Source organism: Leopardus geoffroyi, chromosome E2 (genome assembly GCF_018350155.1).
Source record: "Leopardus geoffroyi isolate Oge1 chromosome E2, O.geoffroyi_Oge1_pat1.0, whole genome shotgun sequence".
NCBI classification, from domain to species: Eukaryota; Metazoa; Chordata; class Mammalia; order Carnivora; family Felidae; genus Leopardus; species Leopardus geoffroyi.
In genome coordinates this window covers 419,165-444,493 of record NC_059335.1, presented here as the reverse complement: position 1 = coordinate 444,493, position 25,329 = coordinate 419,165, and the positions used below count along the sequence as shown (strand labels likewise).

The 25,329-nt window shown below is 45.5% G+C and overlaps 1 protein-coding gene and 2 long non-coding RNA genes across 16 annotated transcripts in view; 2 read left to right on the top strand and 1 right to left on the bottom strand.

Annotated features, from left to right (window-relative positions):
• The window catches only part of LOC123577959, an 835-nt gene extending 460 nt beyond the window's left edge, over nucleotides 1-375 (top strand). The window contains exon 2 of the long non-coding RNA XR_006702170.1: nucleotides 107-375. This is a non-coding gene — a long non-coding RNA (uncharacterized LOC123577959). The remainder of the gene's footprint in view (nucleotides 1-106) is intronic.
• The window catches only part of LOC123577943, a 24,468-nt gene extending 14,088 nt beyond the window's left edge, over nucleotides 1-10,380 (bottom strand). For 2 of the 6 annotated variants that reach the window (XR_006702134.1, XR_006702132.1), the window contains exons 1-3: nucleotides 9,762-10,380; nucleotides 8,706-8,934; nucleotides 5,880-6,064 (exon numbers count right to left, since the gene is read on the bottom strand). This is a non-coding gene — a long non-coding RNA (uncharacterized LOC123577943). The remainder of the gene's footprint in view (nucleotides 1-5,879; nucleotides 6,065-8,705; nucleotides 8,935-9,761) is intronic. The other 4 variants (XR_006702137.1, XR_006702136.1, XR_006702135.1 and 1 more) reach the window with 3 other exon arrangements.
• ZNF544 (zinc finger protein 544) lies at nucleotides 10,364-25,329 on the top strand. 9 transcript variants are annotated; one of them, XM_045440179.1, is made up of 8 exons: nucleotides 10,364-10,473; nucleotides 10,883-11,023; nucleotides 11,519-11,660; nucleotides 15,404-15,815; nucleotides 17,119-17,210; nucleotides 18,764-18,902; nucleotides 19,208-19,291; nucleotides 22,735-25,329. In XM_045440179.1, the coding sequence occupies exons 4-8, from the start codon at nucleotides 15,773-15,775 to the stop codon at nucleotides 24,756-24,758; spliced, it is 2,382 nt and encodes a 793-aa protein (XP_045296135.1). In that variant the 5' UTR covers nucleotides 10,364-10,473; nucleotides 10,883-11,023; nucleotides 11,519-11,660; nucleotides 15,404-15,772; the 3' UTR covers nucleotides 24,759-25,329. The 9 variants fall into 9 exon arrangements, with proteins under 9 accessions (XP_045296135.1, XP_045296134.1, XP_045296139.1 ...); XM_045440178.1 differs by lacking the exon at nucleotides 10,364-10,473 and adding an exon at nucleotides 10,501-10,651; XM_045440185.1 differs by lacking the exon at nucleotides 10,364-10,473 and having other exon boundaries at nucleotides 10,658-11,023; nucleotides 15,404-15,867; nucleotides 18,776-18,902.

The window sequence follows — 25,329 nt, the reverse complement described above, 5'->3', positions numbered from 1 at the left end:
GCCCCAGAACCTGTGAAAATAGTGCTTCACATGGCCAGAGGGACTTTGCAGATGTGATTATGTTAGGATTTTGAAATAGTGAGATTATCCTGGATTATCCCCATAGGCCCAATGTCATCACAAGGGTCGTTATAAGAAAGAGACAGTAGGATCCAAATAAGAGAGGAAGATATGACAAAAGCAGCGATTGGAGTGATACATGGCCATAAGACAAGGAATGTGAGTGGCCTCTAGAGGCTGGAAAAAGCAAGGAAATGGACTCATTCCCTAGAGTCTTCAGAACGAACACAGTCCTGGAGACACCTTGATTTCAGTCCAGTGATAGATTTCTGAACTCCAGAATGTTAAAATAATAAACTTGTATTGTTTAAGCCACTAACTTTGTGGTAATTTGTTTCTGCAGTAATAGCAAACGAATGAAGGGGGTATATGTGATTTGCAATTTTCCACCAGTGGGTGCTGATTTGTGCCCAAAGGGATGGTATATCTCGCTGGGAAGCACTGGATCTGGGGGAGGGAGTGGGAACAGGCACTCTGCCTAGGGTTGGCAGCCTGAAGGGAACTAGTTTGGTGCTAGTGGAATGGTTCTCAGTCTCACAGACATGTGGAGATTGATTAGGTAGGAAAAGTCTAACAGTCTGGATGAGTGAGTAGAATGCTCAGCTCAGACTCTTTTGTGACCTTGGGACAAAGACTGCTGTCCGGTAGAAAAGTGTGCAAATCTAACTTCTGGGGGAAGAGACAGCTGCACTTGCAGAAATGGATGAGGATAGGGGCGCCTGCGTGGCTCAGTTGGTTAAGCATCTGACTCTTGATTTCCCCTCAGATCATGATCTCATGGTTCCTAAGACTGAGCCCTGTGTTGGGTTCTGTGCTGACAGGATGGAGCCTACTTGGGATTCTCTCTCCCTCTCTCTGTCCCTAACCACCCCCCTCAAAATAAACATTAAAAACAAACATTTTTTAAAAAAATGCAGACCCTCCCCTCCCAAGAAAACAGAGCCCATTACATTAGGTGAAAAAAAGTTCAGTCACACCTTTCTAATTTGAGATGCTCTAAACCAAAATGTTAAAGAATAACTGGAAGTAAATAAAGTGCCACATAAAGTGATACCTGCAAAAGCAAACAAAATAAAATGTGTCAATATTAAAATCAACCAAAGTGGGATTAAAAGTTAGAGGGTTGATCAGGATAAAGACATTTTGGTGTGATCAAGGTACTCTAAAAGAAGAAATAACAATTTAAAACCTATATACAACTAAAAAATGGCACTTAAATGACACAAAAATCAATTTGAGATACAAGGAGAACTTGATTAGAGCAAAGCAAAGAAAAAGCAGTTATGGAGAAAGAATTTAATATACTGCCTTCGGAATCAGACATATCTAGTATATGAAATAAACCTAATGAAAAAATTGAATAATAAAATTAACAAGTTCAATTTAATAGATGTATATATAGGATTTTTGTGCCCTATGATTTCAAGAATATATGTGTGCTTAATCAAACAAATAATATTAAAGTATAAATTTTTACAGGTGACTGATCATATATTAATAAAAGTATGAGTAAATAATAAAATTATCAAAAATATCTTAATTTCCTGGACATTAAGAAATAACTTTCAAATATTTGAACCAAAGAGAAAATAAAATTGGATTACTAACTCCCTTAAAAAAGAAAACACAACGTGGGGCGCCTGGGTGGCTCAGTTGGTTAAGCGTCCGACTTCGGCTCAGGTCATGATACCATAGTCAGTGAGTTCGAGCCCTGCAGCAGGCTCTGTGCTGACAGCTCAGAGGCTGGAGCCTGCTTTGAATTCTGTGTCCACCACTCTCTCTGCTCCTCTGCCACTTGTGCTCTGTCTTGCTCTCTCAAAAATAAATATTAAAAAAAAAATAAAAAAAAAAGAGAACATGACGCATCATAATAAACGGTACACAGCTAAGCTGTATAGCAGGAAAAATTACAGCCTTAATTGTATTATTAAAGTAGAATTATCAAAAATTAAGGAATTAATATTTTGCCTTAAGGAACTGGAGAAACAGTAAAATAAACCAAAAATAATAAAATAGAAATTTATTCAAGTTAATGAAAATTAAAGCCAAAGGAAATGAAATGGAGAGCAAAGGGAAAGAAAAGTTATGGTAATAAACCTCTCAAAAGCCTGACTGAGAGAGCAAAAGTATTATAATGTAAATGAGAAAGAAGATAACCACAGGTACAGAAGCAATTAAAAGAATTATGAGACTATTATACAGAACTATATGGAAAATTTCCTAATATAAATAAACAAAAGTGAACAAGAAGCAGAAAACTCCAATAGAATAATTACCATGGAGGTGACATGGACACAAAGCCCAGGGTTGATAGCTGACTTTAAACCTTTCTTTTAAATTTCTTTTTAATATTTAGCACAAATCCCAACGTGGGGCCTGAACCCACGAACCATGACATCCTGACCTAAGCCAAAGTCCGATGCTTAACCAACTGAGCCACCCAGGCGCCCCAGACTTTAAATCTAACTTTAAGGAATAAACTATTCCAATTTGTTAAAAAAAATTCCATATCAACACAATGAACAGCTTCACAAAATATTAAATGAAGATAACATAATACTCACATCTGATAAAGATGGTATAAAAAAGAAATGTATCACCCAGCTTCACCTATAAATATAAATACGTGAGTTGAAAATAAAATATTTAATCAAATCCAGCAGTATATCTAAAGAACAATACCATGACCAAACAATTTATTTCAGGAACCCAAGAATACTTCAATTTCAAGAAATTTATCAATTAAGTTTAATCAACTATATAAAGAACTCATCATACCCAAGAAAAACTATGAATGTAATCAACATGGGACCCTTTCAGTTGGCCCTCCTTACCTGTTAGACATTCTTTAATTCATACTGGAGAGAGACCCCATGAATGTCATTAATGTGGGAGAGCTTTTGGTAGGATGTCTCACACTTAAAAAGAAAAAACTATTCTGTTGTAATCACTGGGAAATCTTTCAGTCACATCCTTGATTTTAATATTTATCAGAGAAAGCATAACATGGGCACCTGGGTGGCTCAGTCAGTTAAGTATCCAACTCTAGATTTTGGCTCAGGTCATGAGATCATGGTTTGTGGGTTTGAGCCCTGCATCAGGCTCTGTGCTGACAGTGTGGAGCCTGCTTGGCATCCTCTCTCCCTCTCTCACTGCCCCCTTCCTGCTCACGAGTACACTCAAGCGTACTCTCTCTCTCAAAAAAAACAAAAAACAAACAAACAAACAAAACCTAATAGAGGGAAGCCTTATGAGTGTAGTCAGTATAGGAAATTTTTTTCAGAGCTCTGGCTTTATTCCACACCAGAGAATTCACATTGAAAAGAAGCCTTATGAGTGTAATCAGTGTGGGAAATACTTCAGTGGGAGTTCTCACTTTGTTACTCATCAGAGAATTCATACTGCAAAGAAACTGCATGAGTACCTTCAGTGTGGAAAATCTTTCATCTGGAGTTCTTATTAGGCATCAGAGAACTCACACTGGAGAGAAAACTTATGAATGTCCCAAGTGTGGAAAATTAACTAGAATTCTCATGTTATTGAACATCAAAGGACTCATATTAGAGAGAATCCCTATAAATGTAGTCAATGTGCCCCAGCTATAGCTTTACCGTACCCTAAAGGGCCAGGGAGTAGATGAACAGAGTAGATTAAATTTAGTGTTGTAACACGAGCAAAATTAAAAGTAGCAATTTGATGTTATGTAGTATTTTTTTTATTTTTTAGTTGAATATGGTTGCCATTATCATTACTTTATCCACCTGAAACAGGGATATGGTTCAAAGACTAAGGATCCATTGTCCTTCTATCTCAAGTCTTTCTGAGTAGAAATTGGGGAAGAAAGCCCAAATTAAAGTAAGTTATTATTGGAGAGGACCTAAGAGAACATCCAGCTCTGGAGGGAAAATGGTGTTCTAACCAAGTCCAACCTTGTTTTGCTCACCACACAACAGGCCTATATAAGGGGAGAGGCAAGACACTGAGGTAAGGAAAGTGAGTTTATTCAAAAATCCAGTGGACTGAGACTTTTGTCTTAAGAACCTCTATAGTTATAAAGACTTTTATCCTAAAGAACCATCTTAACTCAGCATGAAATCTCAGCTTCTTTTGTAGCCCAGGCACCTGGATGCAAGCACACCTGGCTCCAGGGGTCCCTAACAGACCAGGGTTGGCCACACAATGCTGACAAAATCCAAAGGCAGAGAGACAAGTGGTGAAACAAGAAAAGAATTAACTTCGGGGCACCTGGGTGGCTCAGTTAAACGTCCGACTTCAGCTCAGGTCATGATCTCGTGGTTCATGAGTTCAAGCCCTGCATCGGGCTCTATGCTGACAGCTCGGAGCCTGGGGCCTGCTTTGGATTCTGTGTCTCCCTCTCTCTCTTTGTTCCTTCCCCACTTGTGCTCTGTCTCTGTCTCTCAAAAATAAACATTAAAAAAAGTTAAAAAAAAAAAAAGAATTAGTTAATTTCTTTTTTTTAAACTTTTTTTTTTCAACGTTTATTTATTTTTGGGACAGAGAGAGACAGAGCATGAACGGGGGAGGGGCAGAGAGAGAGGGAGACACAGAATCGGAAACAGGCTCCAGGCTCCGAGCCATCAGCCCAGAGCCCGACGCGGGGCTCGAACTCACAGACCGCGAGATCGTGACCTGGCTGAAGTCGGACGCTTAACCGACTGCGCCACCCAGGCGCCCCAAGAATTAGTTAATTTCAATGAGGCCAACACCAGCTGGGCAGCAGACTAATGTCTCAAAGACTATCTCCAAAGTGATGAGAATATTTCCGTGTTTATAAAAGGAAAAAGTGGGGCAAAGGTGGGTGGGTACATGCAGGTAGATATTGAGAGTCAAATCAATGGAGTCAAATAAATGTCTTGGAGTCAATCACAGGTGGGGTCTTGCTGGCTCAGGGCAGTCCTTATTGGGGGGGGGGGGGGGCGGGGCGGTAGTTTTGGTTCCCCTCAGGGGATGCTTTGCCATCAGGGTCTTCTGTCTTAGCCAAGAGACAAGCTGGAAAGAAGAACCCTACTGGAAGGTGTGAGGTCAAAACAGAGACAGCTGAAGCCTGAGCCAAAATCTAGAGTCAGACACTTAACCAACTGAGTCAACTAGGTATCCCTGTGCCTCAGTTTTTCTAGCTGTTCAACAGGGAAGAAAGTGTCTATCTTATAGGGCTGTTGAGAAGAGTACTGAGTTAATATACATGTGTGCTTTACAGGGCTGACAGTCAGTAAGCCCTTAATCTATTAGTATTGTTATTACTATTATTAATAGCTCCTCTTTCAACTCTCCACCAATTTAGAAGAGCTAAACAATAAAAAAAGTGTTAACAGCCAGAATCATCCTGAAAAAGAAGGGCAATGAGGTATGCTCTACTAAACAGTAAAACATACTACAAAGCATCCATAACTTAAAAATTGTAATATTGACACATGAATATATACAGATCAACTGAACAGAAAATCCAGAAATACTCAAATGCATGTAGAAATTTAAGTGTATGATAAAAGGGGTACCTCAAAACAGTAAGGAAAATGTAAGCTACTTAGCTAGTGTAACTATGGAGCCATAGGACAAAAGATAAAATGGAAGTCATTCCTCACACCATACACTAGGATAAATTCTAAGAATTCATACATTGCCATACTATACCATAAAAGTACTAGAAGAAACATGGGTAAATTGCCCCATAACTTGAGAATATTTCCTATCCATTAATCAAAATCCAGAAGCAATAAAGGAAAACTCATAAATTTGATTAACTTTTACATGAGAAAGAAACCCACAATACTATTAGCAATATAAAAAAGATTACAAACAGGGTGCCTCAGTGGTGCGGTCAGTTGAGGGTCCAACTCTCGACCTTGGCTCAGGTCCTGATCTCGCGGTTCATGGGTTCAAGCCCCGAGTTGGGCTCTGTGCTGGTAGTGCGGCTCCTGCTTGGGATTCTCTCTCCCTCTCTCTCTGTCCCTCTCTGGCATGTATACACGTTCTCTTGCTCTGGCTGTAACAGTAAATAAATAAAACTTTAAAAATTTTTTCAAAAAGATTACAAAACGAAAAATTGCAATTTGTAATATAAGCTACAGGTCAACATTGCTAATCAAGAACTTCTAAAGCTAGAGTAAAAGACTAACAACCTTATAGAAAAATGGGCAAAATATGAACAGTTCACAGAAGAAATGAAATGGCTCTTAAACATATTAAAAGATACTCATAATTAGAGAAATTCTACTCATAATTAGAGAAATGCCAATTAGAACTACACTGAAATACTGTTTCTTACCTATCAGATTCACATAGAGTCAAAGTTTGGCATCAAACTTTGCCACACTCAGGTGATGAGACTGTAAACCCTCCCATACATTGCTGGTAGAACGTAGTAAGGTACAATCCCAAGGGAGAGGAATTGGGCAAAAGTACATATACATTTATCTTTCACTTCTATTCCAAATATACACTGGCAAAAATACACAAGTACGTAGGCAGAGGAGTATCCATTGCAGCACTATTTTTAATAGCAAAAAGCTGGACACAGATTACATGGCATCACTAGGGGCCTGGTGGAAGAACTGCCATCATGCCACCCAATACTGCCCAGGGCAGCTGCCAGAGAGTGGTCTCCCCAGCCAAATGGTTAGGTGGGAACAACAGAGTACATCACAGGACCATGTGTGGTATAGGACCTTTACCTAAGGAAGAGGTAGATTTTATGTCTCCCTCTCTCTCTGCCCCTCCCCTGCTCATGCTCTGTCTCTGTCTCAAAAAATAAATAAATAGGGGCGCCTGGGTGGCGCAGTCGGTTGGGCGTCTGACTTCAGCCAGGTCACCATCTCGCGGTCCGTGAGTTCGAGCCCCGCGTCAGGCTCTGGGCTGATGGCTCAGAGCCTGGAGCCTGTTTCCGATTCTGTGTCTCCCTCTCTCTCTGCCCCTCCCCCGTTCATGCTCTGTCTCTCTCTGTCCCAAAAATAAATAAACGTTGAAAAAAAAAATTAAAAATAAATAAATAAATAAATAAATAAAACATTAAAAAAAAAAAAAAAAGAGGTTTATAACAATAACTACTCTAGTAGTAATGGTACTTTTAGTGCCCAGGTCTCTAAAACACATTTCCCACTAAAAAGAACCAAGATTCCTCAGAGAAGTGCCTAATTCCAGGGTTGGGGCAGGAAATTTACAGAATGAGCCTTGCAACATCTTCTCTGACTGGAAAGCAAAGAAGTTATCAAAACCTTGAGATCATGTCAAAAGGACACAGGAGTCAGCATAGAGGGAGCTGCTTGTGGCCAACATTTGGACAGCTGGAGCATCAAATTATTCACTGTAATAGATTAAAACAGGTAAAATATGTTAAAAATCATGTATATAAAACATACTCACTGGCTACCTTTGGAAAATGCTAATATATCTGTTTTCTCAAAGCATAGGCAAAGAATGAAGCATTTATCCTGCTTTTCTTGAATAAACTCTACCTCCTTAGAGTAACCAAAATGTTTGTGAGGGAAAGTTTTTCCTTATGCAAGAATGCAGAAGATGCAGCAAAAAGATGCAGAAGAAATGATGTAATTAGAAAATAACCATTTTGTAACTCCTAATAAAATAACGGGTAATAATGGGTATAAGCAACAATCTTCAATGACTGCAAAAACCAGTCTGCGAAAAATGCTGGACAATTCTGTAATAAATGGATCAAGCTGTCAACCCTTGATCAAAATAAACATCACAGAAGTGCACCAGACATTACATACCTTCTGATAGGATTCCAAAGAAAACACATACACCACTTATGAAGGATTGGCAAGCATAACAAACTTGCATCTAATTAAGCCTCAAGGTTCAACTACCAATTCACAGGAAAATAAGGGAACAAGAAATGACACCACAAGGATACTATCACCAAAATCCAGAATGTAGTAAATCCTTTTGGAAAATTTACCTAGTTTCAACAGATGGAAATAAAAGGCAAAAGCACATATGGGGCAAATCCCTAAATTATAAGACTGAAGCACACATTAACCAAATGTAAAGTGTGAATCTTGTTCAGATCCTAATTTAAATAAACAAAATGTTAAAAAAAAAAAAAAAAAGGACACAAGTGGAATTAACACTGGATATTTGATATTAAGGAATTTTTGCTAATATTTTTAGGTGTGTTAATGACTATGGTTATGTATTCAGAAGTCATCTTTTTCCCCCATTATATGTTTTTCCAATAGGTGTTGGCAACCTTATGTACTGATTTTTAAACAGCCTTATTAACATAATTCACACACACCCACTTAAACTGTACAATTCAATGGTTTTTTACTGTTTTACAACCATCACTGCAATCAACTTTAGGACATTTTCATCACCCCCAAAAGAAACCAATATCCATTTAGCAGTCACTCATTTTCCCTCAAACTTCCCCAGTCCTAGGCAACCACTAATTTACTTTCTTTATGGATTTTCCTATTCTGCCAGAAATCATTATCTTTTACAGATAACCTTAGTTATTTATGAGTGAAATGATAGGGAATCTGCTTCAAAACAATCCAGTGGTGGCTGGGAGCAAGTGGGGATAAATTTAAAGAACAGAATGAGGTGAGTAAAAGAAGTTGAGTAAATGCATGGAGAGAAGTATGGGTTTTCATCACACTCTTCACCTTACTCTTGTATGTTTGAAGTTTTCCATCATAAAAATAAACAAGGTCGTTTATGGTATCATAAGGGAAAGTCCCAAGATGGCCACAGGCAGTATTAGTTGATTCGGTGACTCTGGTTCTTTCCATCTTTCTGCTCTGCCATTCTCAGCATGTCGACTTTGCCCCTCGGGCTGGCCTCTTCAAGGTGATGGCACGGCAGTACGGTTCTACACATTATGTGCAGACAATGCTGTTCAAAGACAATAAAAGGAGACACCCTATGGTCTCTGTCAATTACTGAGAGGGGCACTTCCCCAGAAGCCCCCAGCAGACCTGCCATTTCTCCTTGGCCAAAGGGCTTTTGTCTAATTCAGTGACACAGCAAGAGGCACGAGCCCACTCCATCAAGACTCTCCCTTTGGGGGGCGCCTGGGTGGCGCAGTCGGTTAAGCGTCCGACTTCAGCCAGGTCACGATCTCGCGGTCCGTGAGTTCGAGCCCCGCGTCAGGCTCTGGGCTGATGGCTCAGAGCCTGGAGCCTGTTTCCGATTCTGTGTCTCCCTCTCTCTCTGCCCCTCCCCCATTCATGCTCTGTCTCTCTCTGTCCCAAAAATAAATAAACATTGAAAAAAAAAATTAAAAAAAAAAAAAAAAAAAAAAGACTCTCCCTTTGGAAGTCAGATTCCAGACTTCCTGGAAGAATCTACAAATTGCAGGGTCATGTTAACAAGTATGAAATACGCAAGTAAGAAACTGATTGTTGTTGGGTAAAGCAACCAACGAGGTCAGGCCCAGAAGAGTCCAAGCAAGAAAGGCTGGTCACAAGAGCACCCCAGACACGAGGGTACAATCAGGAGCTTACGACGTTCAGGCAGAGCCAGAGTGGCTCCCGCCAGCAGGCCGGCCTGGGAAGGTTCCTGTGGCAGGTCAGCAGGTGGAAGGTCTCACACTCTGCACCCCACGACGCAGTGAGGCTGCAAACACAACAACGGGCAGACCACACCTAATAGAACAGACCCACAACCTCTCCGGCTACAGGCCCCCACATTCAGGACTTGGTCACTAACTGTCAGCTTACCTATTTTTTTTTTGTCCCTGGCCCACTTCGGGCCAACCGGAGAAAGCCAAATATACTCCCTAAGCCATCCCAGACAGGATGACCCGCTTAGTTAGCCCGTCTCCAACTTCCACACTCGCCAAAGTGCATCCAAGGCGCACCCGAGGCCTCTCCTGCTTGTCGCTGAAAAGCTTTCCGTGCCTGCCTTCGAGCCTCCGCCAAAGGCCCAGGATGGTGGCGGACTCCCTCGCTTTAGCGGGGTCTAGACCCTTTCAAGGCGTCCTCGTTCACTTCCACAGCAGGTCGAGGCGCTGGAAAGGCCGACGAGGAAAGGATGCGGCCGAGCGCACTTCAGACGCGAATCCCGCCCTCGACGTAGATCGCAGACGTCCGCCATTCTGGCGTCGCGGCCTCGGTTGCCGGCTGAGGAGAGTCAGAGTCGCGTCCGTTAACCCGGGCCGAGCGGAGAGGCACGCCAAAGAGCACAGCCCAAGGGAAACCACACTCGAAACCACAACACGAGCCGCCGTAAAAGGGAGACGGCCGACTCTGAGTCCCAGGGAGCCGCCGGCGCACAAACACCTCCGCCCTCGAACAGTCGCCTGGAGCAACGGTCGCCGCCGCGGGAAAAACCGCCACCGGCGCGCGGCTTTCTGGGATTTGCAGTCCGTTACGCCCAGCGCGCGCACTTCCGCCGTCCGCCGGAAGCGCAGCCATTGATCCGCACGCTCAGGTGAGCCTGAAATCCGGGACCCGCGCGGAGGCTCCGCTGTCAGCTGGGCGGGGCGGGCTGGAGGGCGGGGCCAGGCCGGACCGAAGTTATCTGGGCGGTGCCCGGGAAGTCAGGGGACTGGCCGAGGTCCCTCCTCCTGCGGGGCCGCGCTGGGCCTGTCGGAAGCGAGTCCCTCTCTGTACAGAAACTGGGAGGGAGCTGGTGCAGCCAGGGCCCCTCCTGCTGCAGAGCGCGGCTGGGTGTGATCTAGTTTGAGGTTCTCCTGCTCCGGGGCGCGGCCGGGAGCCGGTTTGGTTGAAGCTCTCCCGCCGCAAAGGAGACCAGCTGTTGTTGAGGGTTTCTGGCCGGCCTGGGGGAATCTGGGGCCTGCCCACCCAAACCCAGCCCCGCGTCTCTTTTCTTCCCTCAGGTTGTTAACGCCACCTACCCCGGGGGCGCTCTGTGCAGGAGGTGGTAGCCTAGGCCTCCCGGCAGCAGAACCAGGCAAGTGAGGCTTCCTTTACCCAGAGGCCACCCCAGCCTCAGAACTTGGACGCGTTTTCTTCCACTGGTATGTGAACTTGAACTCAGTTTGAAGAGTAAGTGTATGCTTTCCAAGCGAACAAAGAATTAGGGGCAGTCCAGGTAGAGCATCAATCAACTCTGCGCCCAGGGTGTTCATTGTGTTTGTTGATACCCCAGGTTAAGGGCTGGGTGAGAGAAGGGGCTGGAGGTGTGAAGAACACGGACATGAAGCTATCCGGTACGTGAGGCATTAGAGTTGGGATTTCAAAGAGCCTCAGAGTAGAAACGTCTGGCTGTGGAAATAACTGTGCAAGAGGGAATGCCAAGGGGGTGGGAAGAGCTGAGGACTCTTGAGTTCCCATTTCTAGTGAGGAGCCAGGATGGAGGTCACAGAATTCCTGGTCACTCAGCTGTGTTGAGTTGAGGAGTCGATAGGAGGTGGGCTGGAAATAGAGGAGGAAGTGACATTGGCAGGGAGCCTGGGAGGGAGGTCTGGGCTGAACTTGAAGCCTGGCACAGCACTTGAAATCCCACTTTCCAGGCAGGGAAAGAGGAAGCTGTGAAAGGAAGAAGAAAACAACCTCTGCCCCAGCCCTGGAGGCAGAGGAGACAAGGAGAGACCCTGCCACACCAGCCCCCTCCCAGGTCCAGCAGGAGGCATAGAAGAGGAATTTATGTATAATGTATGTGACTAAATGTGCTGTGTCCTGTGTGTCGCATGATGTTGAGCTCTATAAATACAGCTCATTTAATCCTCACAGAAGCACGATGACACAGGCCTGCTGTTCTCCCAGATGTCTACAGATCAGGAAACTGAGGCCTAGTGAGGTTAAGGAGGGCTGTTTAGGGCCTACAGAAGCAAGTGGTGGAGCTGGGACTTTGAAAGCAGTCAGTCTGGCTGCAGAGTAGTGTTCCCAGCCCTTGCCCTTGGATGCCTCCAGACAAGGAGAGGATGGGAGAGTAGAAATGGTTATAGGCAGGAGGAGACTGCCCAAGGATGGGCAGGAGTGTCAGAATAAGATGGCATCATCTAGAATCTTTGTCCGCTTTCTTGGGTGTGGTGTGCATTTGTAGTGTGTGTGTTCAAGAGTGAGGGTAGAGTGGGGAGCCTGGGTGGCTCAGTCGGTTAAGCGGCCGACTTCGGCTCAGATCATGATCTCGCGGTCCGTGAGTTTGAGCCCTGCGTCGGGCTCTGTGCTGGAGCCTGTTTCAGATTCTGTGTCTCCCTCTCTCTGACCCTCCCCCGTTCATGCTCTGTCTCTCTCTGTCTCAAAAATAAATAAACGTTAAAAAAAAATTTTTTTTAAAAAAGAGTGAAGGTAGAGAGAGCATGGACAGAGTGAAGAAGAGGGGACTGAGGTGTTGGCTGCTCCAAGGGCCTAGCTGTGAGGAGCAGAAGCATGGAAGTAAAGGTTGGGGGTACTGGGATGCAGGAGTTTACTTGACTAGAAGGGAAATCTCTCCCCTGAGAAGTTGAAGGGAGCCACTTGGGAGGGTTTTGGCTTAGAGGAGTCAGTGCCTGGAAGGTGGTAGAGCCTAGGGTCATTGACTGGAGTGAATTAAGAGGCAGGTTTGTCTGCGCAGATCGGACAGTAGTGAGAGGGGTGGGAAGAGGGAGTGAGAGCATGGACTTGCTGCTGTAGTGGGGATACAGATGGGGCGGATGTGTCTCATGCCACCTAGGACTCAAAAACCATCAGTGGCAGGCAGAGAGGGTGGCTGGTAGCCTGAGGCAGATTGTGTTGAGCTTCCAAGTGAGAGAGGCTGAGGGGCAGGTCCTTGATGAAAGATGCTAAGAAAGGGGCAGTGGGCTGGGCAGCAGTGTACCAGAGGGAGAGGCAGAGAACAAAGATGGCAAGATGGCACCCTGTGTATCTCTTTATCTGGTTGTTCATCTGTGTTCTTTGTCATATACTTTAATAAACTGGCAAATGTGTACATTACTTTGAGTTCTGTGAGCCACTCCAACAAATATAGGATCTAAGGAGAGGAGGTCATGGGAATCTTCAATTTGTAGCTAAGTCAGAGAGGAGTTGTGGGTAACTTGGGAACCTGCTGCTTATGGTTGGCATCTGGAGGGATTGGGGCAGTCTTGTGGAACTGAGCCCTTAAGATGTGGGATCTGAGTTGAGTTAAATTGTTGGACACCCTGCTGGTGTCACAGAGAAGTGTTTGGTATGGGAAAAACCCCCACATATGGTGAGCAGAAGGGTCAGGACTGTTGAGAATGTAGGAGTAAAGGAGAATCTTGGGAGAACAGACAGGGTTTTTCCCAACTCAGTGTCCGAACTGGCATTTAATGTGTACTTTTTGTTTTATTTTATTTTATTTTATTGTTTTAACGTTTATTTTAATTTTTAAGAGACAGAATGCAAGTGGGGGAGGGGCAGAGAGAGAGGGAGACACAGAATCTGAAGTGGGCTCTGGGCTCTGAGCTGTCAGCACAGAGCCCAATGTGGGGCTTGAACTCACCAACCGCGAGATCATGACCTGAGCTGAAGTCGGACACTCAATCGACTGAGCCACTCAGGCGCCTCTCATGTGTACTTTAAAAAAAATTTTTATGTTTTTTTTTGAGAGAGAGAGAAAGACAGAGTGTGAGTGGGGGAGGGACAGAGAGAGGGAGACACAGAATCCAAGGCAGGCTCCAGGCTCTGAGCTGTCAGCACAGCTCGTGACCTGAGCTGAAGTTGGATGCTCATCTGACTGAGCCACCCCATCTCATGTGCCCCATATCATGTGTACTTTTTAAAAAAAAAAATTTGTAATGTTTATATATTTTTGAGAGAGAGAGAGACAGAGCGTGAGCAGGGGATGGGCAGAGAGGGAGGGAGACACAGAATCTGAAGCAGGCTCCAGGCTCTGAGCTGTCAGCACAGAGCCCAACGTGGAGCTCGAACTCACAAACCATGAGATCATGACCTGAGCTGAGGTCGGATGCTTATCCGACTGAGCCACCCAGGTACCCCATCATGTGTACTTTTAATGCAGAAAGGAACTTCCAGAGCTTGTGGAGGAACTTGAACTTGAACCTGAAGACAGTGGGAAACTGCCACACAGTGACAGAAGCTGCATTCTACTATGGCCTCTGTGGCTTCCTGGGAGAAAGGGGGAAAGACAGGAGATAGGACCCAGTCCGATCTTCTTCAGTAACTCAATCAAAAAGCAATAGGCCAGACATTGGGAACCAAGGGTGTGGAGAGGTGCATATTTGAAATGTGGGGGACCCCAGGTCTTTGTGACCAACTGAATGTGATAGGTGAGTGTGAAGGAGGGGTCAGGAAGGACTTCAGGGGCACCTAGGTGACTCAGTTGGGTGTCTGACTCTTGATTTTGGCTCAGGTCATGATCCCAGGGTTGTGTGATTGAACCCCATTTCGGGCTCTTTGCTGAACATGGAACCTGCTTGAGATTCTCCCTCCCTCTCTCTCTCTTTCTTCCTCTCTCCCTCTACCCCCAGCTCATTTGCTCTCTCTAAAAAGAAAGAAAGAAAAAGAAAGAAAGAAAAAGAAAGAAAGAAAGAAAGAAAGAAAGAAAGAAAGAAAGAAAGAAAAAGACTTGAAGCATCATTCTCAGATTCTCAGTACACATGTGAAGACCAGAGAGTTAATCATTTTCAGGCTAGGAAATCTTGGCACTGTTGACATTGGAGGCCGAGTCGTCCTCAGGTGGGGGAAATGTTTAGTGCCCCTCTCACCTCTGCCCACCCTTTACAAGTTGTGACAACCACGTGTCTTCAGACATTGCCAGATGTCCCTTGAGGGCACCCCTGCTCCCAGTTGAGAACCACAGCTGTGCAGAAAGGGCCAACTTTCTCACACTTCCTGGAGATGGGGTTCTTTTCATGGCCTGGTCCTTTAGTTGAGCCTGATGCACACTGTGTACGGTGTCCCCAAGTAAACAGAGACAATTTATCAGGTAGGATATCCCTAAGAGCTCAGAGGTTACCTCCCAGCAGCTAGCTGGTCAGGGAACAGGACTTTCTTTGAAACGAGCGAGTCATGGATAATCTAGGCCTGCTGAGTTACACAACCTGTTATGCACACAGTATGTTAGGTGTGCTGTGGACGGTGTGGCCATTCCAGCATTGTTATGGATGGATGGAACTTTTGCCTTCTTGGGGTGGGGGTTGTTCTGGGAGTCAGGGAAATGCGTGCTCACACCAGCTCTAAAGTTGAAAGTTGAACTTTTTGTCACAGACTTATGTTCTGACTTGAACGTTTTTTAGTAGGATATAAATGGTTTCCTCTAAAATTTCTTATTTGACAGCTATTCGAAACATTCTGGCATTCTGTTTCTTGCATGTTTATTGCTGCCTTATCTGTACTGGCCTGAGCGCCAAGGTCAGACACAGCCCTGCGTTTTGAAGCCATCATCTTCCGCGTCAGTATTGAATTTGTTGCTCAGCACTCTCCCCTTTTTACAGCAGTTCTCAGAGGACTTGGGTGCTCTATTTGCCTGAAGAACATGAGGTCTCTGTGAGAGAGATTGGGACCCACCACGATGGTGATGACCAGAAGAGAGTGTCTGCAGAATTAAGCTCAGAAAAGGAGTTCTCAGACCTCGCTGCCTTGGAATCAGCAGAGTTCTCGAAAGAGACGGTCTTGGAGGTGGGAGAACAGTGGGAAGCTGCCTCTGGTGCCTCTGTGGCTCCAGCAGTTGCAGGTGCTGAGGTCCTGGCCCATCTGCAACCACCGTGCTCCTGCTGACCGTGGCTAGGGGCTGCCCCCAGCACACTCTCCGCGGAGCTCAGGACCTATGAGAAACCCAGCACCTGGAAAAGCTCGAAGAGGAGATGACACTGGTAGAGGAGACTGTCCGGACATTTGAAGGCAGAGGTGAGAACTGCCACAAATGTGAAGCATGGGGAGAGCACGATTTCCCCAATATGTGAGTGCTTTTTGATTCTCCGGGGAAATGGTTTTACAGAGAAAGTAGAACAAGAAGAATGCTAGCATTCGGTCCTGGGAGAAGAGTGAGCACCTGCCTCCCGGAAGCAATGAATGAGAGTCACGAGTCTCCGTGGGCCTCCAGCCCAGACGGTAGCTGTTCTGAGTTTCAAGGGGGTGAGGGTTCAAGGTTCTTTGTGACCTGGATGGCACCATGCAAATGAAAGGTGCCATCTGGCAGAATGAGCAGGAGCTCCATGTGAACAGACACACAAATGCAGCATATATTTCTGGAATGTTGGGTCATCCCAAATGACCAGTGACTAGAGTTGGTGTGTGGGCGTACACAGGTGTGGGTGTGCTTCTGGTGCAAGTGGGTGAGCAGGAGTCAAATATGGGGAAGGTTTGGCGGCCATATTTCATGGGATTCTCACCCGGCTGTCTCAGTGGGACAGTCACATGCCTGCAGCCAAACTATTAGGCAAGTAGGGTATGGGAAGCAATGGCGAACAAGTAAAGCAGCAGGTGATGGGCACACCCCACGCGGGGGCAGCGTCCTGCACCTCCAGAGTAGCTTGGGGGAGCACATACCCGGGGTGACACCCCCTACAGAGCCCTTAGTTGTCCTCCTGGGGATTTTTATCCTCCTTGTCCCCATTCCCCCTACCCCATTTTTGGAAACCAGCTGATGTTTTATTATGATGTTTTAAAATTGTGAGTCTTTTTTTCTTTTTGAAGCCAGTTCATGTGTCACTGGTATTCAAAAATCGTGCAGTTTTCGTGGGAAATTAGCTGATGTTTCATTGAGGTATCTTAAAATCGCACAATTGTCTTAACACTCTGCTTCTATCTCCTCCGATTTAGTCTCTTGAAATGACAGGAGAAACTGGCCAGTCCTTTACTTAGGTGTCTAGGGACGGCTGTGTATCTGTGGGGTCACAGTTCAGACACACCAGCATGTGCCTGGGCATTTACCTTGAGCCTAGGGCAGCCCATGTCCATCCCTAGGCTCGGACCTAGGCTGGCTGGCCCACTCCACATCTGGAAAGCTGGCTTGGCTGCCAGAGCTGACCTCAGAGCCTTGGACTTTTAGGAAACTGGTCAGAGCCCTGTCTCCCAGCTACTCAAACCCCAGGGGAATGTTCCTCAGATGGCATTGGCAGGCCTCTCCTTTGTTGGGGTTGTGGGTGGTTTCTGTCCCGTGGGCTTACTGAGGAGGGGCTGAATTGCTAATTGCTCCCTCTTTCGCCAGCCCTGCCTTCTGAGGATCCCTGCCCTCTCCACAACAGCTTCTTCAGGTATGAGGAGGAAATGGAAGCACATTCTCAGCCAGTCCCATCCCAGGTGAGTTAGGGACCTTTTCTCTCTTTGCCTCAGTCTCCTCAGGTGCAAAATGGGTCCAGGACTAGCACCCAGGTCCTCAGGCCAGCCCATAAGAGCACTGTAATGTTGTCCTTAGCCTTCATGTGAAAGCCAGGGGCTTTGTGCAGATAAAGCACCTTCCCTGTATGGATAAGCCAGGAGCTTCTAGGATCAGACCCAGCATGAGGCTTCCACACCTGGTCTCCTGGGACAGCTGGTGCCCTGTGGCTCAGACTGTTTGTGACAGCTGCTCAGCAAGTTATCAAGGATGGGCAGAACTAGGCCTCCATACCCCATTTAGCCACACTGGGCCCTTGACCCTCACTGAGACTACTCAGGAGGGCCACTGAGAGTGTCCCCTTAAAGTGCCATAGTCGCCCTTAGATGGCTCACAGTGCAGCACACAGTGGGGTGAGGAGCAGGTCCCTGACCTTGTTCAGGGTCCCATCACCACACCCATTATCTGTATGCTTACTGGGTGCCTGGGGGTCACTGCCCCTCACGTCCTGTGAGACTTCCTGATGCGGGAGACTGTCTTCATGAGGGACAGCAGCTCAAGCCAGAGGAGTTCAGGGACATGTCCAGGTGTCCCTCAAGTGAGTCATGAAGCTGAGATGCTACCTCAGGCCTGGCCCCCGAGGCCAGGACACATGGCTTTTTGCCTGCTGGCGGCCTTCCTCGAAAGTAGGCTTCACCTAGCACTCTCTATAAAGGGCCAGGTAGGAACTATTTTAGGCTCTGTGGACCACATACAGCCTTTGCCCCATCCTTTTCACACATGGTGAAAAATGGATTTAAAAATGTAAAAATCCGTTCTTAGCTATATTAGTCCGTTGTGCTGCTATGACGAAATACCACAGGCTGGGTGGAGTAAGCAACAGACGTTTATTTTCTCATAGTTCTGCAAACTGGAAATCCAAGATCAAGGTGTCAACAGCGTTGCTTTCTGGTGAGGACTGTCTTTCTGGCTTGCTGGTGGCACCTCCTCTGTGTCCTCACGTGGTAGGGAGAGAGGCCTCTGGTGTCCCTGCTTCCTCTTATGAGGACACCAGTCTCATCACACTAGAGCCCTGCCCTCATGACCTACATTAGCCTTAATTACTTCTGGGTAAAGTCCCTGTCACTTTGGGGGGTAGGCCCTCAACATGTGAATTTGGGGAGAAACAATGCAGCTCATAGCATTAGCCTTATAAAAAACATACCATAGCCCTTATTTGTCGTGCAGGCCAAAGTTTGCTGACCCCTGATTTAGAACCTCCTCTTTGGCTTCAAATTTGTGACTTTGTAGAGAAGTGAGGGGTGGGATGTCTGAGTGGGATTCCTGTTGTTTCCCAGTACAGGAAATCAGAAGCACCAGTGTGACCAGGGGTAGATGAGACACTCAGAAGTGAAAACACCATGGGCCTGGGTCTGGGTTTGGTCCCAAAGGTGGGAACCCCATGAGTGCTCATGGGGGTCATCCTCGGCCCACGTCCTCTCCCTCCCCATGCTGCCCCATCCCCCCTACCCAGCGTCCACAATGTTTGATGATACAGGTGATATTTCAGCCACCTGTGAGCTTCAAGGACGTGGCTGTGACCTTCACACGGGAGGAGTGGGGACAGCTGGATCCAGCCCAGAGGACGCTGTACCGCAACGTGACTCTGGAGACCTGCAGCCACCTAGCCTTCCTGGGTAAGATAGGCTCCGCCCATCACAGCAGTTTTCTGCTTCAGGGACTCAAAGCTCTGGCCCTTAAGGGTATGCCTGGGCTGGGCCAGAACATTCTAGAAATGGGTTCCTTTGAGATGCAGATCCCGGATATTGCCACTTTTCTGCCTCTAAGGAGCCGAGAGTTTTGCTGGGAGTTTTTTCGGGATGTGCAGGGCCTTCCTAGTCCATCCACATCTAACCCCAGGACTGAGGGTTGGGCTAGAGGACATAGTTCTCCTCTTCCTCAAACAGAGCACAAAGTCCTTTGTTTTCCCCCCAATGACCAGGGCTTCTGCTTTCGAAACCGGCTGTGATCTGCTGGCTGGAGCAAGGACAAGACCCATGGAGGGCAGAGCATGGACCTCCCGGAGGTGAGAGGAAATCAGAGGCCTGGTGAGTTAAGGGGGCCAGAGAGCTCTCCCCAGGACCCTGGGTCCTAGGAGGGGAGGAGGAGCAGGGAGCTTCCTCAGGCGTCCAAAGAGCCTCATTCTCAGCCACATCAACCCATCCCTCCATCCCCAGTCCATGAAAAACACATCATTGTTGTCCTGACATTTCTTATGTACAGGTTCTTTTCTGTTCCCATCTTCCCTTGGTCTTCATCCCTTAGCTGCTTGCTTCATCTGCTCCCAGCTCCTTGTGCCCCCTTTTCCTTGAGTCCTTCGTCCTGACTTCCACCCGAGGCAGCGGTTCCTCAGACTTCCCCTTCAGGCCTGGTCTTTACCCTGTAGTTGGGTGTCCATCCCTCCTCCATGTTGGACATTCCCATAACTACTAGATGATCCAGAGGTATGGTGAGAACTTGTGCATCCTGGGAAGTGGCAACGACCTATTCCTTCCAGAAGGATTTCTACTAAATCAGTTCCTGGACTTATTTTCCCACCTCTTCTCATCCACTTCCTGATACATCCCAGTGTGTCAGCCTGGTTGGAACTCTCTTTTTTTTAATAGCTGTGTCAGATACAATGCACATACCATACAACGCACTAAAGTATGCAGAGGATTTTAGTATATTCACAGAATGTGCATCCATTTCTACGATCAATTTAGAACATGTGCATCATCCTAACTAATTAGGCTGCTTCTGATTTTTGTTGCTGTTCTGTTTTAATTAATAGATTTTATTTATTAGAGCAGTTTTATGTTTACAGAAAGTTGGGCAGAAAGTACGGAGTTCCCATATTTCACCCTTCCCTCCCCCACCACACACACACAGTTTCCTCCGTTATTGATATTTTATATGCTGTGGTACTTTTGTTACAATGGGTGAAGCTGTATGGGGCGCCTGGGTGGCTCAGTCGGTTGGGTGTCCAGCTGTTTATTTCAGCTCAGGTCATGGTCCCACAGTCCACACTGGGCACGGAGCCTGCTTAGGCTCTCCCTCTCTTTGCACCCCCCCCATTCACGGGTGTGTACGCTGCATGCACGTGTGTGCTCTCTCTCTCTCTCTCTAAAAAGAAAATAATGGGTGAAGCTGTATTAACCCATTATTACCAATAGAGATCAATAGTTTACATCAGGTTCACTCTTGGTGTTGTACGCTCTATGGGTTTGGGCAAATGTATGATGCCATATATCTATCGTAGTATCATGCAAAATAATTCCACTGCCCTAAATATCCTCTTTGCTCCACCTATTCCTTCCTCCCTCCACCCTAACTCCTGGAAACCACTGGTTGTTTTACTCTCTCTGGTTTTACCTTTTGTAGTATGTCCTATAGTTGGAATCCTGCAGTACATGGCCTTTCTTAACTGGCTGCTTTCAGTTAGCAGGAAGCATCATGTGTATCCTTCACACCATCTTCGACCTTCACACTGCCTTCTGTGTTCCCCTAGCCAGAGGCGTTGAGTTTATCTTATGTGTTCTTGTTGCTTCTGACCCTGTAACTCGCACTTGCAGCCTCTATTATTGTTATTTTTCCCTCTGAAGCGTCACCCACTTTTACTTGTTCTTGGTCATTCTCATGATGCCATCCTGAATTCAGTTTATGGGCAGCATCTTTATTCTCATCAGTCATAGACATCACTATCTCTGTTTTCCTCATTTTGAAATCTTAATGGAGACACTGCTGAAAAATGTCTAACCTCCTTTGCCCAGTTCCCAATGACCAGACACAATTTAGACACCTTTAGCCACCCAAAGACTTCTTTCCTCCTTCTCGTCCCCAAATACCTTTTCACTCCCCTTCGTTGTTTCATTTGAAAAAGTTCTGATCGTTAGGGATTCCAAGGCAACATCACAAGGGAACACAACAGAGTCTTGGGAAGGAGAACAGCATTGCTCGTGGAGGGTGTTGAGCTTAGATAAGGACTTTGTCCAAGTCGGAAATGTCCTCCTGGAGTTAAAGGAGGGCCACAGAGTATAGTTAACATTTTGCCAAATGGAGGATCCCTGTCTCCATGGCAGACATGGAGAGTGAAGCATGGGGACTTGAGCAGAGGCCTTGATAGTACTAAATGTGGGCAGCTATACACCTGAAATAGGAAGAGTGACACGTAAAGGGGGAATCTTGGAGAACTCAGGCAAGGGTCCTGAGCTGGGAACCTGTAGCACTTGTTAGAGGCCCACTATTTCGACAGAGGGAAGAATGCTTGTTAGGACAATCAGGGGTGATGATATCAATGGTACACATGAACTAGCATGAACTAACAGTGCACTCTGTGCCAGGCACCATGTAGGACTCACAGATCGGTTCATTTGTGCATCAAACCCTGTAAGCTAAGGATTTTTATTCCTGGCTTACCACCGAGGAGAATGAGCTTCAGAAGTTGCTGGTTAGTGAAGCCCAGTTGCAACCCAGCCTGGCCAACCACACTGTTTCAAGGACGACAGTGCTTTTCTGGGGTGTCGGTGGCATTGACTATGGAGTGGTGAAAGAGTCTTTTTTTCTGTGGGTAGCCTGAAGAAACAGTAGAAATAGTGTGTTACGAATATTAAGTCAGTGTTGATGTTTGGGATCCTGTTTCAAGATCCAGAACCAGAAAATAAATAGAGTAAGATTCTGGATCAATAATCTAGATTGAGGCACCAGATAGGCCCCTGTATTAATTTCCCATGGCTGCTGTAAATATTACCAGTTGGGTGGGTTAAAACAACACAAATCGATTCTTCTAGTTTTGGAGGCCAGAAACCTGAAATCAATACCATGGCAGCAGAGTCATGCTCCCTTGGAAGGGTCCAGAAGGAAATCTGTTCCTTGTTTCTTCCCACTTCTGGTGGCTGCAGCATTCCTTGGTTTGTGCCCATTATCACTTCAGTCTTTAAGGCCAGCATCTCTAAATCTCTTTGTTCCGTGTTCGTATCACCTTCTCTGTGTGTGTCAAATCTCTCTCTACCTCCCTTTTATAAGGACACTCCTGGTGACATTTAGGGCCCACACAGATACTCTCCCTATCTCAAGTTCCTTAACTTACACATCTGCAAACACCCTTTTTCCCAATCAGGTACCATATTCACAGGTTCCAGCAATTAGAACGTAGGTATCTTTTGTGGTTATTGAGGACTGTATACCTTCAGACCCCCCCTGATTCTTTTTGTGGATTTCTCCTTTATTCTTTACCCTCCCCTGCTTATTCTTATTTCTCTGCTCCTTCTTTGGGGACCAGTCCCCCAGTATCTTTGCTTGTTTTTTATATTTTGTCACTGATTTCCTGTTTGCTGATCCATCTTTTTTCCCCCCCACATCCCGCATGAAATTACAATCCATGGGTTAGAAACAAACCCAGAGACACCTCTTATACTTGGTGGGTCTCCTTCATCCCGTCCTCTCCCTCTAATACATATCCAGTAATTCAGTATTTTGGATTTCTTTCAGACTGGAAGAATACACTGGAAAAGGAAGAGTCAGCTTCTAAAGAGGATACTGCTGTGGAAGAACCATTCCACAACATAGAAATGAAATGCTGCATACAGGAGGAGGGCCCCTGGTTGGTAACACTGGGAGGAAGGCAGGATTGGAGGGACCAGCTAAGGGAGCACCAGGAAGACCCTTTGAGTCAAACGATATTCACCCCAGAAAGACCGTTTGCTCACGGGAAACATTGTGAGCCTGACCTTGGGGGAAGTTACCTGAATTTAAGACTTCTACCTCCAACATTACCCACAAGAGCACATTTCCATACACTTGAGTCACAGGTTAAAAAGTTGAAACGGAATTCAGTTTTCATTAATCATGAGAAAGGCTGGGCTGATCTGAAGCCCCATGAAAATCACCAAAGTCCGAGCGCCTTCTATCAGAGCATTTCCTTGAATAAATTTACAAATGTTGAAACGAGCAATAAAAAGCCTTATGAATATACTGTCAGTAGTGACTCTTTCAACTATGATACCTCCCTTCGATACCATAGTAGAATTTTTTCAGCAGAGAGCAGCGATGACTGTACAGACTATAGAAACATCATTAATCATAGCATATCTATGAATGAACACAAACCAACGCATTTCAGAGAACTCCAGTACGAGTGTGACAGATGCCTTGTACAAACTGTGATAAGTGATCCTGAAGAAGCACCATTTAGATGTGAGGAGGAGTGTAATACCTTCCATGAGGCGTCATCTTTTACTGACTGTGACATCATTCAGACGGGAAAGAAGCCACATGCATGTAATCAGTGTGGAAAATCTTTCAGCTGTTGCTCTAAGCTTGTTGTACACCAGAGAACACACACTGGAGAAAAGCCCTATGAATGTTCTCTGTGTGGGAAGTCTTTCAGCCAGAGCTATGACCTTGTTGTACACCAGAGAACCCACACTGGAGAGAAGCCCTATGAATGTAACCAGTGTGGGAAATCCTTCACCCAGAGTTCCAAACTTATTAGGCATCAGCGAACTCACACCGGAGAAAAACCATATAAATGTCATGAATGTGGAAAATCTTTCAGGTGGAACTCTAACCTTATTGTACACCAGAGAATTCATACTGGAGAGAAACCTTATGAGTGTGGTCATTGTGGAAAGTCCTTCAGCCAAAGTTCTGACTTTGTTGCACACAAAAGGACGCACACTGGAGAGAAACCCTATGAATGTAACCAGTGTGGAAAGTCCTTCATTAGAAGCACTCAGCTTATTAGGCATCTGCGAATTCACACTGGAGAGAAACCATATAAATGCAATCAGTGTGATAAAGCTTTCGCTGGGAGCTCTCACCTTATTGAGCATCAGAGAACTCATACTGGAGAGAAACCTTTTGAATGTAATCAGTGTGGGAAAGCCTTTGCTGGGAGCTCTCACCTTCTTTCACATCAGAGAATTCATTCTGGAGAGAAACCATACGAATGTGATGACTGTGGGAAATCTTTTCGGCAGCGATCACAGCTTGTTGTGCACCAGCGAACCCATACTGGAGAGAAACCTTATGAGTGTAGTCATTGTGGAAAAGCTTTCAGCCAGAGATCTCCCCTTATTGTGCATCAAAGAACACACATTGGAGACAAGCCGTATCAGTGTAACATGTGTTTTAAAGCCTTCAGTCAGAAGTCACGCCTTATTGAACATCAGAGAACACATACTGGAGAAAAGCCCTATGAATGTATTGACTGTGGGAAAGCCTTTAATGATCGGTCAACTCTTACAAAACACGAGAGGACACACACTGGCGAGAAACCCTATGAATGTAATCATTGTGAAAAGGCCTTTAGTCAGCGATGTCAACTTACTAGGCATCAGAGAATTCATACTGGAGAAAAACCCTATGAATGTAACGAATGCGGGAAAGTTTTCAGTTACAATACATCCCTTATTCAACATGAAAAAATTCATGGGAGAGAAACTCTGAATAATCAAGATGGAAAAGCTCACTGCGAAACCTTCTTTATTAGACATCAGGTGACCAAGGTATGACTCTCAGAGGGTGCTCTAATGACCACATATATCAGATTTGCTTGGAGTGTTCATTGAAACTGCATATTACCAAGCTTACCTTGACCTACTAAATCAGAACCTCTGGCAGTAAAACCCAAGAGCTTACAATTCCCAAACGTAGCACAAGTAATTTGTATGTACATTAAAATGTGTTTACTTCTGCATTTAGATGAGAAACTATGAACATGATCACTGATTTAAAATTTTCAGTCAGAGCTCTTAGTAGGAGTTAGGAAATTCAAAATGTAAGTATACCCACCAAATAATCTTTTTAGTGAAAACAACCACCCAAACTTACTCAGACATTGTCCCTGTAACACATTCCTAGAAATAATGGATTGGAAGATACTCTTGATGTAAAGCCCCAAACACTGTCTAAAATGAAATCATTGCATGGTGAAGCTGGTACTGAGTGATGAAATATGTGACCAGCAATGATCAATGTAAACCAGCAGTTAACATGAACTGGAGGAGGTCTAAGGATGGGAAGTCTTCTGAAATGGTTTTTATTGGAATTAAAAGTAGACTCTGGGGGCGCTTGGGTGGCTCA

Bases quoted from the DNA above. Each gene is read 5' to 3' on its own strand.
- ZNF544 (XM_045440179.1), top strand. From the start codon at position 15,773: ATGACACTGGTAGAGGAGACTGTCCGGACATTTGAAGGCAGAG. The intron at 15,816-17,118 runs GTGAGAACTGCC...CTCTTTCGCCAG, and splicing joins CCGGACATTTGAAGGCAGAG to CCCTGCCTTCTGAGGATCCC. The intron at 17,211-18,763 runs GTGAGTTAGGGA...TTGATGATACAG, and splicing joins CTCAGCCAGTCCCATCCCAG to GTGATATTTCAGCCACCTGT.